Here is a 15,917-nt window from a genome sequence, read left to right on the forward strand (position 1 = left end):
GCGCCGACAGCGCGGCGAGAGCGCCGTGAGAGCGCCGACAGCGCGGCGAGAGCGCCATGCGCGCCGTCACCTCGGCGATGATTTTGAACATGCTCAAAACCTTCGCCGAGAGAGCGCCGAGGATGGCGATCAAAAAACGAGCGCCGAGAGAGCACCGAGAGAGCGCGGAGCGAGCGCGGTGAGCGCGGTGAGAGCGCCGTGAGAGCGCCGTGAGCGCCGTCAGAGCGCCCAAGGTGGGATCAAAGGACCGCAGCGAGCGCTCAAGGATCGCAGCGAGCGCTCTAAGTGGATTGAATGGTCTTAACTGTAGTTCAAACAAATTTCATTCTTGAAGTGGTGTATATTGAATTTCTGGGAATTTTGTGGTCAAATTATAAATTTGCTCGTGGGTAATACAATTTGGCGAATAACGACAAGTACTTGCTTCCATTCAAATTAAATTCCCTCCAAGTTTTACGTCCCCTTTAAATCTGTTTTCCCCTTGATTTTATCATTAAAATATGGTGCAAGAGGTAAAGGTATGACTGAGAAGACAACAAAGCACACAAAACTGAACAAAAATTTGTTCTTTATCTCTGGAATTCGTTGAGTGATCTGTGAAATCTTTGGTCGCTCATAAAAAGTTGCTGACTTTTGAAATTTTGGTCGCGTTGAGAGCGCGCATGGGTCGCCGTAGAGATTCCACTTGAGCACGTTTTTCAGGAGTTCGGCGCTCTCACGGCGGTCCAAGTGGAATGGGGGTATTAGATGTATCAATGTTTTACCAATAATGATTCCCAAATAGCTGATTATTTCACATTACAGTGAAAGATCTTAAGCTTTAGTATAACGAGTAAACATTGTGTTGCCAGGTGTGACGGAGTCACCTGTAGGTCTAAAGCCCCCGTCACAAATAAGAAATTCAGCTCGGCCGACTTGTTGGCGAGCTTCAAATGTGCATTTCCGGGCGAAGTCCGGCCGACGTCCTGTCGATTACGCGGGCTTCGGGCGATTTAGACGTAGGTCAGTCTGGAAACACAGAAAAGAGAGGCATGCTGAGAACGAGTTTCGTAGGCTGGGACTGAATGTATCTTAGATTAGGAAAGAAATAAAAGGATGTGTTCCTGTCCAGTTGTGTCTGAGGTGTTCATGAGTTGAAAAGAGACCGTAGGGCACATCCTTACACCAGGATAATGCAGCAGCTAGGCTCTTCGTCAACTTTTCCCATTTCTAGAGACTGGCATGTGTACTATGCATCACCAGGAATGATGGTAACGTCGTTAACATGAGCACCAGATGCTGAGCTGATTTCTTAATAGTGACAAAAAATATAATTCGACTGGGCTTCTTTGTGTTGAGGCTCATTAACTTTCATGTGAAACTTGTCACGACCTGATGATGATAAACTGGCATGTAGTTTTATATACAAAGGATATGACTTTGCATTTTATCTGTGATAAACTAAAGAATTCCTACACCATATATACCGCGTTTATAACACTTAACATTTATCTTCCATTGTCAAAATCGTTTACAAACAAGAAATTCTAATTATTTTCCAAGCTACAAATTTTAGAAAGCATACGATCTATATATAATAAACAACTGAACACATAATTCCAACACGTAATATACGTAATATTCAGAATACCTGGTACATAAGAGATGTTTTCTTACAATATAATCTACACTTCTTTATACATCTCTTTTACTATCTACTAACGGCTCTCCGAGGCTGTAATCTTCCATCTCGTAGCCAATGATGGAGTACTGCAAGTGTCTGCCAGGGGCGTGTTCTCTCTTCCGGGAGTAGTACCCACACCCGGCGATACAGCCCACCAGCATCAACAACAGACTAAGTGTGCCTGCTGTGGAACAAAGAAACAATACGGTTAGAGATCGACGTAAAAACTGGACAAAACAAAACAATCATAAACAAACACATAAAAAATGGGACATTGATGTAATTTATCCATTAATTTTTTGTTCTTTTATCTATCATTTTCTATTTTTATTTTTCCCCACCGCTCTTTCATCATTTTTCATAAAACCAATGATAATTCATGACACTTTAGTAACATAATCAATGTACAAACATAAATTGCTCAAATTATGGTAAAAGCATGAAATTTGACATAAACACTCTATTTAACAAAAGAAACAATTCTAGTGGTGGAAAATGTAGTGGTCACTACATATCTACATACTTATGATTAATCATATCAACTTTCATGCTTTAACACAAATTGAGCAATTGTAGCTACTGTTATTTTGCACCAATCGTCTAGGCTATGAGATAACAAATGGAAGATAGGTTGGTTATAGAACTCCTGACGTACCAATGCCCGACATGGACCTCGGCGATGGGGACCACCATCCCTTCCGCCTCTTCACAATGGAGACGGTGCTGTCGATGGAGCCATTGTTGGGCAGAGGTCTGATACCCAGGATGTGACACATGAGCGGGTAGATGTCCACGTTGTTGAAGGGTTCAGACAGGAGGTTGGTGCGGAAGGCTGGTCCGTGGGCCACGAAGATGGGGTTCATGGGAAGGTAGCTGTTGTTGTATCCATGTTGACCTGCATTGGAGGGTGATATACAATTTCAATAACTACATAACAAGTAATCAGGAGTTAACTCTCCTGCTTCTATTACTTGTACCATACAATTGATCCTTTCAAGATGAGTGTCAGGATTACATATTGTCTTGCCCATATCTTTGCTTACACTCCCTCTCCACTTCCACCGGAGGCCGCGGCCGCATTGCGACCAAAGACTTCACAGATCGTTCAACGAAATTCATAGATTACGAATGATTTTTTGACGTTTTTTTGTGTATTGTTGTCTTTTAAATCATACTTCCACGTCTTATTTACATTTACATGAATATTCCAACTTTGAAATCAAGGGTCACACAAATGACATCTTGGTCGCCGGAGGGTCGCTCAGCGATTGCCGTCTAGAGAAAGAGGGGCCTTAAGAAAATTCACCTGTATATCAGACAGACTTGGCTGGATAATATCAAGGCGTGGACAGGCCTAGGCACAGCACAACTGATTAGAGAGGCCGAGGACAGAACCGGATGGGCACGGATCACTGCTACTGGCTGTCGCGGTGCTACTACGACCATTGAGGCCATGGTTCTGAATTGATATCAGACAGTGCTCGTTTGCTTAGTGCTTAAAATTAGTTTATAGGCTTACCTTTTATGACGACAGCAGTGCTGATGTTCTGCACGATGGTCCATCCAGGATCTGCCACTGCGATGACAGGCATGATCCTCCTGTTGTGTCTGTAGTGGTACTGGGCAGGGATGTCCTCCTTGTAGTACACCTGCAGGTTGGGGTGGGCGTCATCTAAAGCAGCGAAGATGTACTCTCTGTCCACTCCTAGGTGGATAAAAGCAAATTGCAGCCTTGAATAGATACAATTTTGTTTAAATTCACATCCAAGTATTTACAACAGTCGACGTTTCGGTGAGCGTCTGTCACCTTACTCAAGGAAATATTGACTGGCTCTAATTCGCACTGCAGCTAGGTGTCGCTGCTGCAGTGTGGAGAATGAACTTTAGACCTGAAATGATTTAAAGTGAATCATTTAGATATTTTCGTTAGCTAGTGGTCAATGGAATTTTCTGTATATGTATTTGTCTTAGGGAGGGATGGATAGGCAGTTTAACGTGATCATGAATAGTCACGAATCACGTTTTATATCATAGTATCACTACGCTTCTATCTATGTGGTTTCTTACCGTGTTCCAGAGGCCAGATGGCTGTTACAGGTGTTGTGTCCACCCACAGGTACGTACTGGGGTCCAGGTAACGGTCCAGCTCGATCACTCTGTCTCTGGATGTCTCCGCCATGCCATGATCACTCGTGATGATCACGTTCATTCTCTCAAACAGCCCCGCTGACTGTAACAGCTCGATGAGGTACTCGACTGTCCGGTCCAACATCTCCAAAGCCCGGTCCAACTCCGGAGAATCCGGACCGTACTCGTGCCCGACTTCATCCGGCTCCTCGAAGTACAGCACGCCCAGGTTTATCGGGTTTTCTTCATCTGTGAACCACTGGATCATCGTCTCTATTCTGTGTTCGTAAGGCATGGATTCGTTGTACTCAGGGAGGCTTCTGAACGGCAGACTGCCGTTGAACCGCACCTCCATCCCAGGCCAGTTTAGAACACCGCTCTTCCCCCCGTATCTCTGGTTGGTTATCCAGATGGGTTCTGCCTCGGCGTACCATCTGGGCTCGTTGTTGTGGTACATGTGGAACTGTTCGTCCAGGTCCGGGTCGTACATGTGGTTGGCCACCATCCCGTGGCTCTCGGCATGAAGCCCCGTCACCAGGCTGAAGTGGTTCGGCCAGGTCACGGTGACGAAGGTGTTGTGGAGCCACCTCGCACGCACACCTGATGAGACAGGTTGTGTAAGAGTCAGTTATAAATTATCACAGTTACTATTTGTTACCATTTACTATCATTGTCATTCTCTTATTTGTTATAATGTTGTTATTATTAGTTATCATTTACTATCATTATTATTTAATGACTCGTTAGATTTATGTTATCGTTTGCTAACTTAGATGGGAGAAGAACTAGAACGAGCCATCGTGGCTTTAATTTTTTCTTCCCCCAGCTCGTGTAATTTTTGTTGTATTGATGTTCTGTAAATTGATTTTAACATGTGCAAATAAATCAAAATCGATCAAAGAAATATGAAGGGCAAGGCGCAGGACAGGCTATCGTCATTTATTTTTAGAGGACGCCATATAGTTCTTCATGGCAAAGAGGATGTTCCAACGCCATACAGAAAACCTGAGCAAAATTCTGGACACCTCTGTAATTCAGGAGCATAAATCAAATTTTACCCATAAACGAAAATCTGTAACGATACGTACATCAGTATTACTCGCTCTATAAGGTAAAGTACCGCTGCTTTTAAACTAATGGTTCATCCATTTCTTTCACTGACTTAACCAATTGTTTTCGGATATATGACCCATATATGTTTTGCACTAATGCCGCCTGTTTTCGTAGCTGCTGGTTAGGTGACACAATTGAAAGGTCAGTGAACTGGAACAGCTTGAACCCAACTGCCACGCAACAACGACGTGCTGAGGATCTGTTCAACAGATATTGTGTTTAGTGACCCAGAGCGTATTGGCTGTGCGTTCGATATAAGGATAAATGTCAAAGGTGTATTTGTAACATTTTACGCAAAGTCTTTGTTATGAAAGCCGTGTGTGTACGATCCTTGAAATATGTTGCAAAATTGAGAAGTCGCTGCTATTGGAATGCGGAACCAAAACAAAGCGAGCACCGCGCCATTTTTTTACTCTTTGAGAAGCTCAATGCCGCACTCTAAATATCGGGTGGGAACAATTCCAAATATTGATTACACGGGCCAGTCTTCAGCTATGATTCCAATATCTACAAAAGAAAAACTCAGAATAGTCATAGCCTCTCTGAAAGTACCGTCTAGAATGTACAATGCACACACCTGTTTCTATGAGGTACTTAAGGCTCGGTAGCTGCACTCTGTCCTCACTCCTGTCCAGGTAGTCGTACCGGAACCCGTCAAAAGAGACCAGCAGCAGGAGCGGCCCGTCATGGACAGAACCTGTCCGTCCGCCCAACATCAGCAGAACTAACACGGCCACAAACACACGGGCGGCCGCCATCATAGAGGCACACACACACACACCAACCCGAATGGACCAGGATGTTGTAGTCAAGTATAAACACGGAACAGTCAACACTTGGCGGGTTCAAATGCGCACTGGTCTGCGGTTAGAGCTTCTATAGTTGGAGGCGCCGCCTGCTGCGTGCTGTATGGGTCCGTTTTGTTAGCAAAACTCGATAATGGAACAGCTCTATGTTATTGTGCTGAAAGGGACAAGCTGCATTGTTACGATCGGATTATTGATAAATAGAATAAAGTAAATTTCATAATCACTTTATGGAGGTACATGTAAATGAATTGACATGATTTAATGATAATAATATATAGATTATCCTCACAAATGAACATTTGTGTCAGGAATGGGGTAACATTTATATGTTGCTGTGGATGATTTTTTCCTCAGAAGAAAGTATAATTTTTGATTTCTTATGTAATTTGATGACATGTTTTAGATATGTGATTGTCCTATGTGTATACTTAACAATAAGATTGCTATATTGTGAAATATTAAGTTACAGGAAATAGTATTATATGTAAACCAGTACAAGTGTGAAACTTGTGGTAATATGCTTTTGTCAAAGCTTGCAGTTAGTGTAGTAAACCCAGTATTGCTGATAACTATGAAGTATCATTCATACATTTGTATTCATGTTATATCCTTTATTACAATGTGCCAGTGATAGTTTACAAAATAATGGCTACAATCTGTATCATTAACAATACAGAAATTCACATTTCAATCAATAGCTCTTTAAGTTTACCCTGAAGTCTTCCAAGAATAACAATAAAGTCGTAATCATAATAATCTTATTTGCAGCTTTTTAGTCACTCTGTTAACAAACTAATAGAAAAACGCTGGTGAAATCATAACAACAAGCACAAGGCAATATTTCTATCAAAGTCTACTTTGGAATCATCACTTGTATGTTATTATTACACTCTCGATTATCCCAAAAGCAGTGTAATGGGGGCTGAACTTCCGAATGCCTGTTCAAACCCTGTTACCATCATGATACAAGGAATGTTTGACTAAAAGCCAATCACAACTCTTGCCTATATCTTTGGCAAACATCTAAATAAAAATCATCGCTTTATCAATGGGTACCTGACTATTTTGCAGGTAAGTGATCAAAAGAAGCTAATAGTGCTAGAATAGAATGGATACCAGCCTAGTGGAGCATAGAACTTGTGTAAGAAGTGTAAGAATATTCAAGTTCCGTGGAGTAGCAGGCCTTCCTCAGAACCGAGAGCTTGGGAAACTTAACAATTTTGCCTTCCTACATCTGTTACAAGAATACAGGAATGTTACATTATACATTATGATGATGATGATGACATTATACACACTCAAGTTAGAGAGGTCGTAGTCAGCCCAGCAGTGAGAAGTGGACCTGAGGTTTGGCGTGCTTGGTGCCCCTCTCCACGGCATGGGCCACCCTCAGCATCACCCCCTCCTGCCACCACCCCGCCTGCACCTGGAGGCTCATGGGAAGGTTGTTGGTGCTGCTGTAGCCTATGGGGACAGTCACACCAGGGATGCCTGCCAGGTTACCCAGGAACATGTACCTGCAGGGGGGAGAGGACAGACGGATATGAAATACTGACCTAAAATTCAACTTCTGTGTAGAGGTCATTAAACACAACAATGAACTCATTTCATTAAATTAAAAAAACAAAACATGTTTCATTCATTTTGCATGCACAACTAGGCAGATCAGTTATTGACTGTCTCTAATAATCTTTCCCCTCCCTCCCTCCTCCCTCCCTCCCTCCCTCCCTCCCTCCCTCCCTCCCTCCCTCCCTCCCTCCCTCCCTCCCTCCCTCCCTCCCTCCCTCCCTCCCTCCCTCCCTCCCTCCCTCCCTCCCTCCCTCCCTCCCTCCCTCCCTCCCTCCCTCCCTCCCTCCCTCCCTCCCTCCCTCCCTCCCTCCCTCCCTCCCTCCCTCCCTCCCTCCAAATTTCAAACATACATGTAGTAGATAGTCTACAAACCTCATAATAGCACTGTCCTGCTCATCTGGGCTCCTGCCATAGGTCAGCTCACCCAGGCTTGTCCGAGGTGCTAGTGTGCCGGTGCCTGTTAACAAAAACGTAATGTCCAAACTTTCAACAAAAAATGAATAATGCTTGAAGCATTTCCAAGTACATGTACATATCAATTTATGAAACAGATTACCTCACCCAATACAAAAATTAGCAACAATGTTTACAGTAAGAGTAGAGTGAAAATCATCTGCACAAATAAAACATGTGGTTCATCTTGCATTTACCACAAAATTTACCTTTGGCCATGAATGATATCATAAAGTTGAAGGAGTGACAATAAAAATTCTACTGACCAGGAGTGATGATCACATCCACCTTGTTGAAGATCTCCTTCAGGAAATTCATGGTGCGAGTCTTCTGCTTCAGAGCCTACAAGATGTAAATTTGATACTGTAGAGCTGTAAAGGTACTGAAGCTTGGTACTTGGAGTATGAACGGAACCATTAATCACATCCCAAATAACTGCTATGTGTTACTTGATATTGTTGTGAAAAGTATTTTTTAAAAATCGTCGAAGGGCTTCAATCACTGTGACACCAGGCAAGTACATTGTATATTTCTCTCACATAGTATCAGCAGATATTACATCTTTCAAAAAATAACCATTCGTCTTTAACACGGCTAATTTACACAAGGATTTGGACATAAAGAAATGTGAAAAAATAGAAAAAAGACTGATCCTGTTTTGTGTCTCACCTGTATGTAGTCAAAAGCTGGAACAGTGTCTCTCATGGCCATGAGTCCACGGGAAGGCAGGGTCTGTCAAACACAAGGAACATACTACCACTTAATTAATCGTAAAGGTGGGGGGGAGGTGCTGTCACATTTTTGTGTATAATGAAGTCTGTATTGAGTTCTGTATTGACAATTTCTGGTTAAGATAAAGTTTGTGGCAGAAGAAGTAGTTTTTTTGTTCAATAACCAGGCTACAGAACAGTGGGTCAAAGTAAAAACAACTTCTTCTCTGCTAACTAAGCCAAATGTCAATACACACAAGTAAAACCCCCTTTAAAGGTAACTGGAATTAAAGGACAAAATTCTTTCTACTTCTAGGTACAAGGGATTAATTTCATTGATGATATGATGTGTATGCATCATGCAGATAACAAATCTAATGTTTTCTCACTTGTATATGACATCCTCAAAGCAAACACACTGAGATCTAATTTTTACAAAACATGACCAGTTATTAAACCATTCATTAATTTATTCCCTGAACCCTGAACTACATGAACCATCCTTACCAGCTTGTCGTACAGCGTACTGAAACTTGCCGCCAGCGCAGTAGCCATCTCCATGACAACGATACAGGTGTGAGCGACCCTCGCCTCCTCCAGTTCCGGGATCTGAACGTCAATGATGTTTGCACCACAATTCTCCAGGTGCTCGATTGCTACCGACAGTAAGGGATACCAAGGTCGTTAGTTAGAACGCTATATAATGTCCCTGATGCTACATATAATCATGGTATAAGGACATATAGCAATGGGTCACCAAAGGCCTATATTGCACAATCTGTATCTGTATAACCAAGGAGGTTATATAGACTATATAACCTCCGTGCTCCTTGCTATAACAACAGTACCTGCTCAAGAGACTACAATCATACAGTGGTGAATATCCAAGTTATGACGAAGGTTAGAAAGCACTCACTTTCCATAAACCCGTATGTTTGCACATTCATATGGAGAATCTGATAAACAGATGTAAACTCATGTCTCACCTTTCTCACATGCTGCAACTATACAGTTGGAGGAATGCTGAGTGGGATAAACAACAGTAACAAGTCTAACATCAACTACAGTACTGCAACAGGGACAAGAGTTCAACACTTGAGGTTTACCACAAATAGCTTGGGAACCATCCTCTGTAGTAACCACTGGCTCAATCTTTTTGCTTGCTTCCGTGTTTTAGCAAGCAAAAAGATGGAGCCAGTGGTTACTACTGAGGATGGCACTCAGAAATAAAGCTAAAATGATTTGTGAAACTATCTGGAATATACATACAATAAACATTCAGTAGTATTTCAATAACTTGGCCTAACTTTATTATTCTATGATCACAGCTATGATATATTATTGAACCCTTTACATCATATGATAGTAGTGACTGTAAGGCCTTCTGTTCAGTATAACATTCCGACTTTTCTCTTCATTTATCGTGAGAGAGTACAGATAATTATAACTACATGTATGAGTGAAGTAGGATGCTTCCTTGCCAACTTACCCTGAGGTAGCGCCAGTCCACCCCCACCCGGATACCAGTCAGGTTAGTGTTCTCCAGATTCTCCAGGTTGATGATTGGCTGATTCAAACCTGGAAGTACACCAATCAGGAGCAGGCTTGCTATTGGCCCATTCGCCTTGAATCTTGACCCAGTTTCTTTTTTTAAACCTGAAACTCCCTTTTCCTGATAGATGACTAATACGCCTACAATCCACTACCATTACTCTACAGTGTTGTTGAATGTAAATTACATTTTACTTATCCCAATGAGTTGCCTCTATCTAATATTGAAGTTTTCAAATTTCACAGGCTGTTCTTCCAACCAAACTAAAGTGCATGAAGCAACAGTTACACACATTTGTTTGTTAAACTCACCATGTGGATACTTGGGGTCTGGCCCTGCTGTCAGTGCTGTGGCAACAGAAAATGGAGCATGATTTCCAAATACATGTATACCTTATCCAAAGAAGAATCTTTTCCATGATCCATGCAGAATTCAATCTAACTCAACCCTTTATATAGCTCTGCTGATTTCTTGATACTCAGTACAGCTTTGATGCACAGATAGAACCATGGTAGGCAGAATGTTTATTACTCACCAAAGGCGATGGCAGCATCCCTGACAGAAGCAGAAATGGGACCTGAGGAGGAACATTCATGCGGGGTCAATGACCCCTACTGAGTAAGATATGGTATTTATTCAGTACCAGGCATGGTGGGCTCCTTGGTACATGATTCTTGGACAAAGTTTGGTGCCCATTCTTAACACACTATTAGTTAAACAATGGGAATTTTAGATACTTACATACAACAGTATGGTTAACAGTATGCTTACTTTTGTGCAACTGGCATGATTAAAAAAGACATTGTCCTGCATCATATGCAGGGACAAGGTGACCATTCTGTGTGTAATTGTGGAAATATGTTAACTGAGCATTTACATGCTGCAAGGATCTGATTAGTTGGGTAATAAAAACTTAAAGAAATGATTGCTTTCCAATGATCAACAGTCTATATAACTATGGGTTTCTATAGTTGAAAGTTGACTCACCAACATGCAGGAGTGAGGCACACTCACACGGCGTGTCGGGGAGTTTGCCACCATAGTCACTCACACGCCCAAAGGTGCCTGGTTATGGGAGGGAAGGTGCACAACTTGATGTTTATTTTCTTTGGATAGTTGATAAGACTGAGCAGCAATCATACAGTGCAAATATAGGCAGAGCTAAAAATGCTTGTTTTCTGTCTCCTGCAATATAAGATTTACAACCAAACCTACATCTAATTTGCATGTTAAGTTGCAAGTTGATAATTCACATGGTAGAGCCTTAGAGTATGATGTAGATAAATCACATACAAATGCACATTCAAAGGGAGTAGGAAATGCTTCTCTTCCCTACACAATGAAAAATTAGTTCACCTTTCAGCCCCACCACCCCGCACAGGGCTGAAGGAATGCGTATAGAACCACCAGCATCAGTTCCTATGGCAATGGGACATATCCCTGAAACATGAACAACAAAATTGGTCAAAATGATCAATCAAAAGTGATTGTAAACTTTTATTACTTGATACCTTGTTCACCTATCAGGGTATCTAAATAAATGTGTGCAGATAACACAAAGATGTACAATAGACATTACAAAATTCTACCACTGGCCTACTGGATTGGACTGTCATCCACATGGCTTTTATATGAGCTTGACAGAACTTGGGTAGTACAAACTTCTGCAAGGCATAGAAGCACAACAGGTCATTCATTGAAGCTTTGAGTACAAAAGTTTTCTCTTTCCTACTGACCTGCACCCACTGCAGAAGCTGACCCACTGGAGCTACCCCCGGTGAAGTACTGTGGGTTGTATGGGTTCCTGGCCGACCCATGGAGCCTGGGAAATCACAGGAACATTAAATAACATGTACATAAAGTACTGTGGGTTATATGGGTTCCTGACTGACCCATGTAGCCTGGGGAATCACAGGAATGTGTGTACATATATGAAGACCACTATGGGTTGTATGTGTATGTGGGTATTTCATAAAATGGTAAAACTGAATCTCAGGCAAGCCATATGCATCTTCTGTGCAATTGTGAGTTTACCGCTCTAGCTAATTACTCTAAAGCATGCTGGACTGTAGGAAAAACGCTTTGCTAATGTGCTTAAGAAAACTAAGCTTCCTCACTTGTTAGGGTTACATCCGGTGACTCCCATTCCCAGTTCGTGCATGTTGGCCACGCCCAGAATGACCGCGCCCGCCTCCCGTAGCTTGACTGCAACAGTAGAGTCTACCGTGGTAGGGGCATCACAGCCAAGGCAGTCTGTACCGGCGCGGTGGTAGTAAGGAACCTACAAGGACACAGAGACTCCAATCAGGATGCTAGGAATGTGTACGTGTTTGGGTGGTCTCCCACTTATTTATAAGTCCTAAATTTCAGGTCAATCCATTCTTCTAAAGAGACATGAATTGAAGTTGAATACTAGTAGTTCAGTCTTTTGAAGGAATATCTTATAACAATGGATCTGACATAACTTCTTGCCATTGGCTTATCTATGCACTAAATGTGTACAGTTTCAGGACTGATCAGAAGGGAGGGTATGAAGAATTCTACATGCTAACCGCTGACAACTTGCATGTTCTTCCAAGCTTATATGCTGGCAAAAATAAAGTCATATGATGTGATATTTGTTGCCCTTCTAAGCGTTCCAATTCATTTTTATCTATTTGTACAGGTACAGGTCACAACAAACGTTAACAGGATGAAAGACAACCTTCTGCATTACTTTCAGCCTATAAATTCTCAAATCACATTTTTTTTCAAATCCTACATGTCCATTCTTACCACAGCAAGCTCCTCCTTAACACAGACTGGAACTCCATCAAGTGGAGACAGCGGAGCGTTCTTCCTGTAGCGCTCAGTAGAGGCAGCAGCCATCTGAAGTTAGAAGGAACTACCTTGTTTTATTGTACTTTTTTGTGTGCCATGTTGTAGATGTCTGGATAGGCATATTTTTCAACAAATCAGTTTTATGTTGCACTTGCACATAAGTTCAGATGTAGATTGTTAATTCAAATTGCAATGTATATGGTGACTGCTTTAAAGAATTAGCCTGCACCTTTCTTATTTCTTCCACGTCGTACTGAATGATGGCGCGGAGTGGAGGTTTCCTTCTCTCACTGTCCTGGATGGCCCTGATGGCTCGCTCTGCAACTTCTGTGGGCGTCATGGTCTCTGAGCTGTGATAAGGTTTTAAAGCAACGCAAAAGCATTCATTGGGTTTTGGCTTTACAGAAACACAGTTGAACTCTTCCAATAAAATTAGCCTAATTTAGTGCATGTTGATAGGGTTGATATCAATAGAAGAATTATTTGAATGAAAGAAAACCACTTGCTACTTTGAATGATTTTTTAACCTGAAATAGCAAACATTCCTCACATGTATGCCTGTATGAAGTCTGCTACTTCCCAGTGGTGAAAGTCATCTGGGGACTTTGATCTAAGGTGAAAGAGAACAAAAATTATAAGCACTGTTACTCGTGTTAAGATTCTTAGTACTCATTCCCAAAACAAAATAAAAAACAAAAATACATTGTAATTTAATTTTCACCTGGGTCGTGTGAGGTCAGTAAGGTCAGTGGAGCTTGTGTTGCCCAAAGGCATGCTAGGACCATCAAAGGGCATGATGGGATACATGGTGGGGTCCTCTGGAATCACGATCTTCCTCAGGAGACCACCATTGGAATTTCTGGCATGAAAAAGCAATGAGAAAATATTTCAAAAGGTTTGTCTGAGCCTATTTGTCTACGGTCTAATATGACAAGGAACTGTATATGAATACTGAGGGTAATGTAGAATGTGGGATAACATCAAGCTCTTTATATTTGAACAGCTTTAGCCAACATACGGTGATAGTTAATAACATCGTCCCAAATGCCTGTCAATCATTCATCGCTTCACTATGTCTGGCTATTTCAAAATTTTCCCTGATCATTATTTATTAGCCATGATTTAAACTTGCAACCTCCTGAAAAGAAAAGCAAGGACTCTACCTACAAATTGTTTCATGCAATTTTCAAACAGCTGGGTAGCTCCATTCGACTTCTGATTGGGAAACTCTACACTGTTGGTGCTGAATTATAGAATCTCCTAACATTTTGTGGGGCTGCTCTAGAGTAGAATAATCATCCCTGTCCTGATAGGAGAAGATAGAATGAGACAATGAAACATAAAATATTGGAGTCAGGGGAGTGATTACTGGGAAACATTGAACTACTCACTTGTATGCATTGGGAATGAGAATTTTTGTCCCAAAGACCTGATGAAAGAAAAAGACAAAAAAGAAACCATGAGATGATGTTCAGATGGATAAGGGAGGATGAAATCAGGTGATGAATGACAATACTTCTTAGTAAATAGATAAACACAAAGTTTCATTGTCACATGTTCTTATATACAAACATGGTACTTAAATACAGAATGGGCCATTGGTACATACATTATACTATGATCTATGTACCATTTGGCTCTTTCTGTATCAAAGTGTCACTTTATGTGGTTTAATGACAAGTTCAACAGCAGAAAAGTCAATATAGTTGTGGCTTCAACAGAGCTCCTAGATTGTTTTTTTTTGCAATAGACCTTTTGCAGTTAATTTTTTGCTAAAATTTGTCTTGAGCAACTCACAGAGTTGAGGAGAGTCGTAAGGATCTTGAGGGGGAATCCAGTCACTGGGGGTAAACTCTGGAAAGTAGATTGAAATGTAGTTAATATAGATATATACGATGATGAATATAGAATAAAGTTATAACGTTAACGCGTTACCATTCCACAATACGGCAGATACTGAATTCTGATAAACCTTTGGCATTGTATACGTGGCGCATTTAGTGTACTGAATCGGTAGTCCAGTTTCACTAGTAAATGGTAAATCACATTTGATGTACATGGATGCCACAAAACAATTATCATTCCTTTGCCAGCACACGTGAGATGGGAGGGGCGTATTAAAATCATATCGGATACCGTTACAACTTTTGTTACCTGGAAACTAAACCCCAAACAGTCATTTACGCAGCAAATAAATGCACTATATCTTTCTTTCAACGGCATACCTAAGTGATTCTCCTTACATACCCCTTATATCTGTACAAAGTGTTTTCTTACTGCAGTTTTTAGACCGTACCCGGCCGCCGGGTCGGCTTCTCCCGTCTTCCGGCGCTGGAAGTCTGCGGGCCCGCCGGTGGCTCTGCGTACGAAGATGAACCACACGGCTACAGCAGACGAACCGAGCAGAAACAGAGAAGCCCCCACGTCCATCTTTACCCTGTAACGTCCTGTTATAGTAGTGGTAACAGGTCTTTTATACTATTTCGCAAAGGGACTGATGCAAAGTCCTCCCTCTCGCAAGTAGCGGGGTCAAAGGACATAGGTCAAAGTACCATCGCTAACAGCGAGATCAATCTAGGGTATATGCACGACACCTGTCAGTATTGAGAAGTAATGCAAGAGTCAGCGACTGTCACAGTCAACGATTAATGACCAATGACCGTAACAGCTAGGGAGTAAACTCAGTGCAGTAAGAAAAAAAAAGATTAAAATTATGAAGTCGGTTAGTAAATAAGGCATCTATCAGACAGATACAAACTGAAAAGTTGGCCTACGTCACAAAATATTGTTAGAACTATAACGTTAACTGATACAAGAGGCCTATTGAGGCATGTTGCTCTCTCTGCTTGACAATGAAATCATATTCACTCACTCGTGAATTCCTCTAAACAATTGAAATCTACGACGCGAAATCAGACCGATGCTTATAGAGAATCTGTAAACCTGACACAACGATGTCATGATATTGGACAAAATTTGAAACTTTTGTGGCGAGTACATTTTTACGCACTTTTGCAAATGATAACAACATGTCCAAATACCATAGTTCAAAGGCCTCATTGATATTCCGTCTTGCCTCGGGATGTTGCAGCGATGGCCTG

General features: G+C 41.7%; 2 protein-coding genes across 5 annotated transcripts; both read right to left on the reverse strand.

Moving 5' to 3' along the window:
- Positions 1-785: 785 nt before the first annotated feature.
- LOC136432384 (ectonucleotide pyrophosphatase/phosphodiesterase family member 5-like) lies at positions 786-5,777 on the reverse strand. Its single transcript, XM_066423632.1, has 5 exons — positions 5,481-5,777; positions 3,731-4,390; positions 3,183-3,368; positions 2,319-2,558; positions 786-1,847 (listed from the first exon to the last, which is right to left on the reverse strand). Exons 1-5 carry the CDS (start codon positions 5,662-5,664, stop codon positions 1,675-1,677), a joined length of 1,443 nt encoding a protein of 480 aa, XP_066279729.1. The 5' UTR covers positions 5,665-5,777; the 3' UTR covers positions 786-1,674.
- A 525-nt stretch (positions 5,778-6,302) lies between these two features.
- On the reverse strand, positions 6,303-15,876 carry LOC136432362 (uncharacterized). 4 transcript variants are annotated; one of them, XM_066423568.1, is made up of 20 exons: positions 15,094-15,876; positions 14,614-14,670; positions 14,208-14,245; positions 13,538-13,675; positions 13,367-13,426; positions 13,046-13,166; positions 12,772-12,864; positions 12,114-12,277; positions 11,733-11,818; positions 11,353-11,436; positions 10,984-11,061; positions 10,532-10,573; positions 10,308-10,343; positions 9,934-10,022; positions 9,431-9,467; positions 8,952-9,100; positions 8,404-8,466; positions 8,001-8,076; positions 7,654-7,738; positions 6,303-7,229 (listed from the first exon to the last, which is right to left on the reverse strand). In XM_066423568.1, the coding sequence occupies exons 1-20, from the start codon at positions 15,244-15,246 to the stop codon at positions 7,031-7,033; spliced, it is 1,848 nt and encodes a 615-aa protein (XP_066279665.1). In that variant the 5' UTR covers positions 15,247-15,876; the 3' UTR covers positions 6,303-7,030. The 4 variants fall into 4 exon arrangements, with proteins under 4 accessions (XP_066279665.1, XP_066279683.1, XP_066279674.1 ...); XM_066423586.1 differs by lacking the exon at positions 14,208-14,245 and having other exon boundaries at positions 15,094-15,110; XM_066423577.1 differs by lacking the exon at positions 7,654-7,738 and having other exon boundaries at positions 7,074-7,229.
- Positions 15,877-15,917: the final 41 nt, after the last annotated feature.

Source organism: Branchiostoma lanceolatum, chromosome 1 (assembly GCF_035083965.1).
Source record: "Branchiostoma lanceolatum isolate klBraLanc5 chromosome 1, klBraLanc5.hap2, whole genome shotgun sequence".
In the NCBI taxonomy this organism is placed as follows: Eukaryota; Metazoa; Chordata; class Leptocardii; order Amphioxiformes; family Branchiostomatidae; genus Branchiostoma; species Branchiostoma lanceolatum.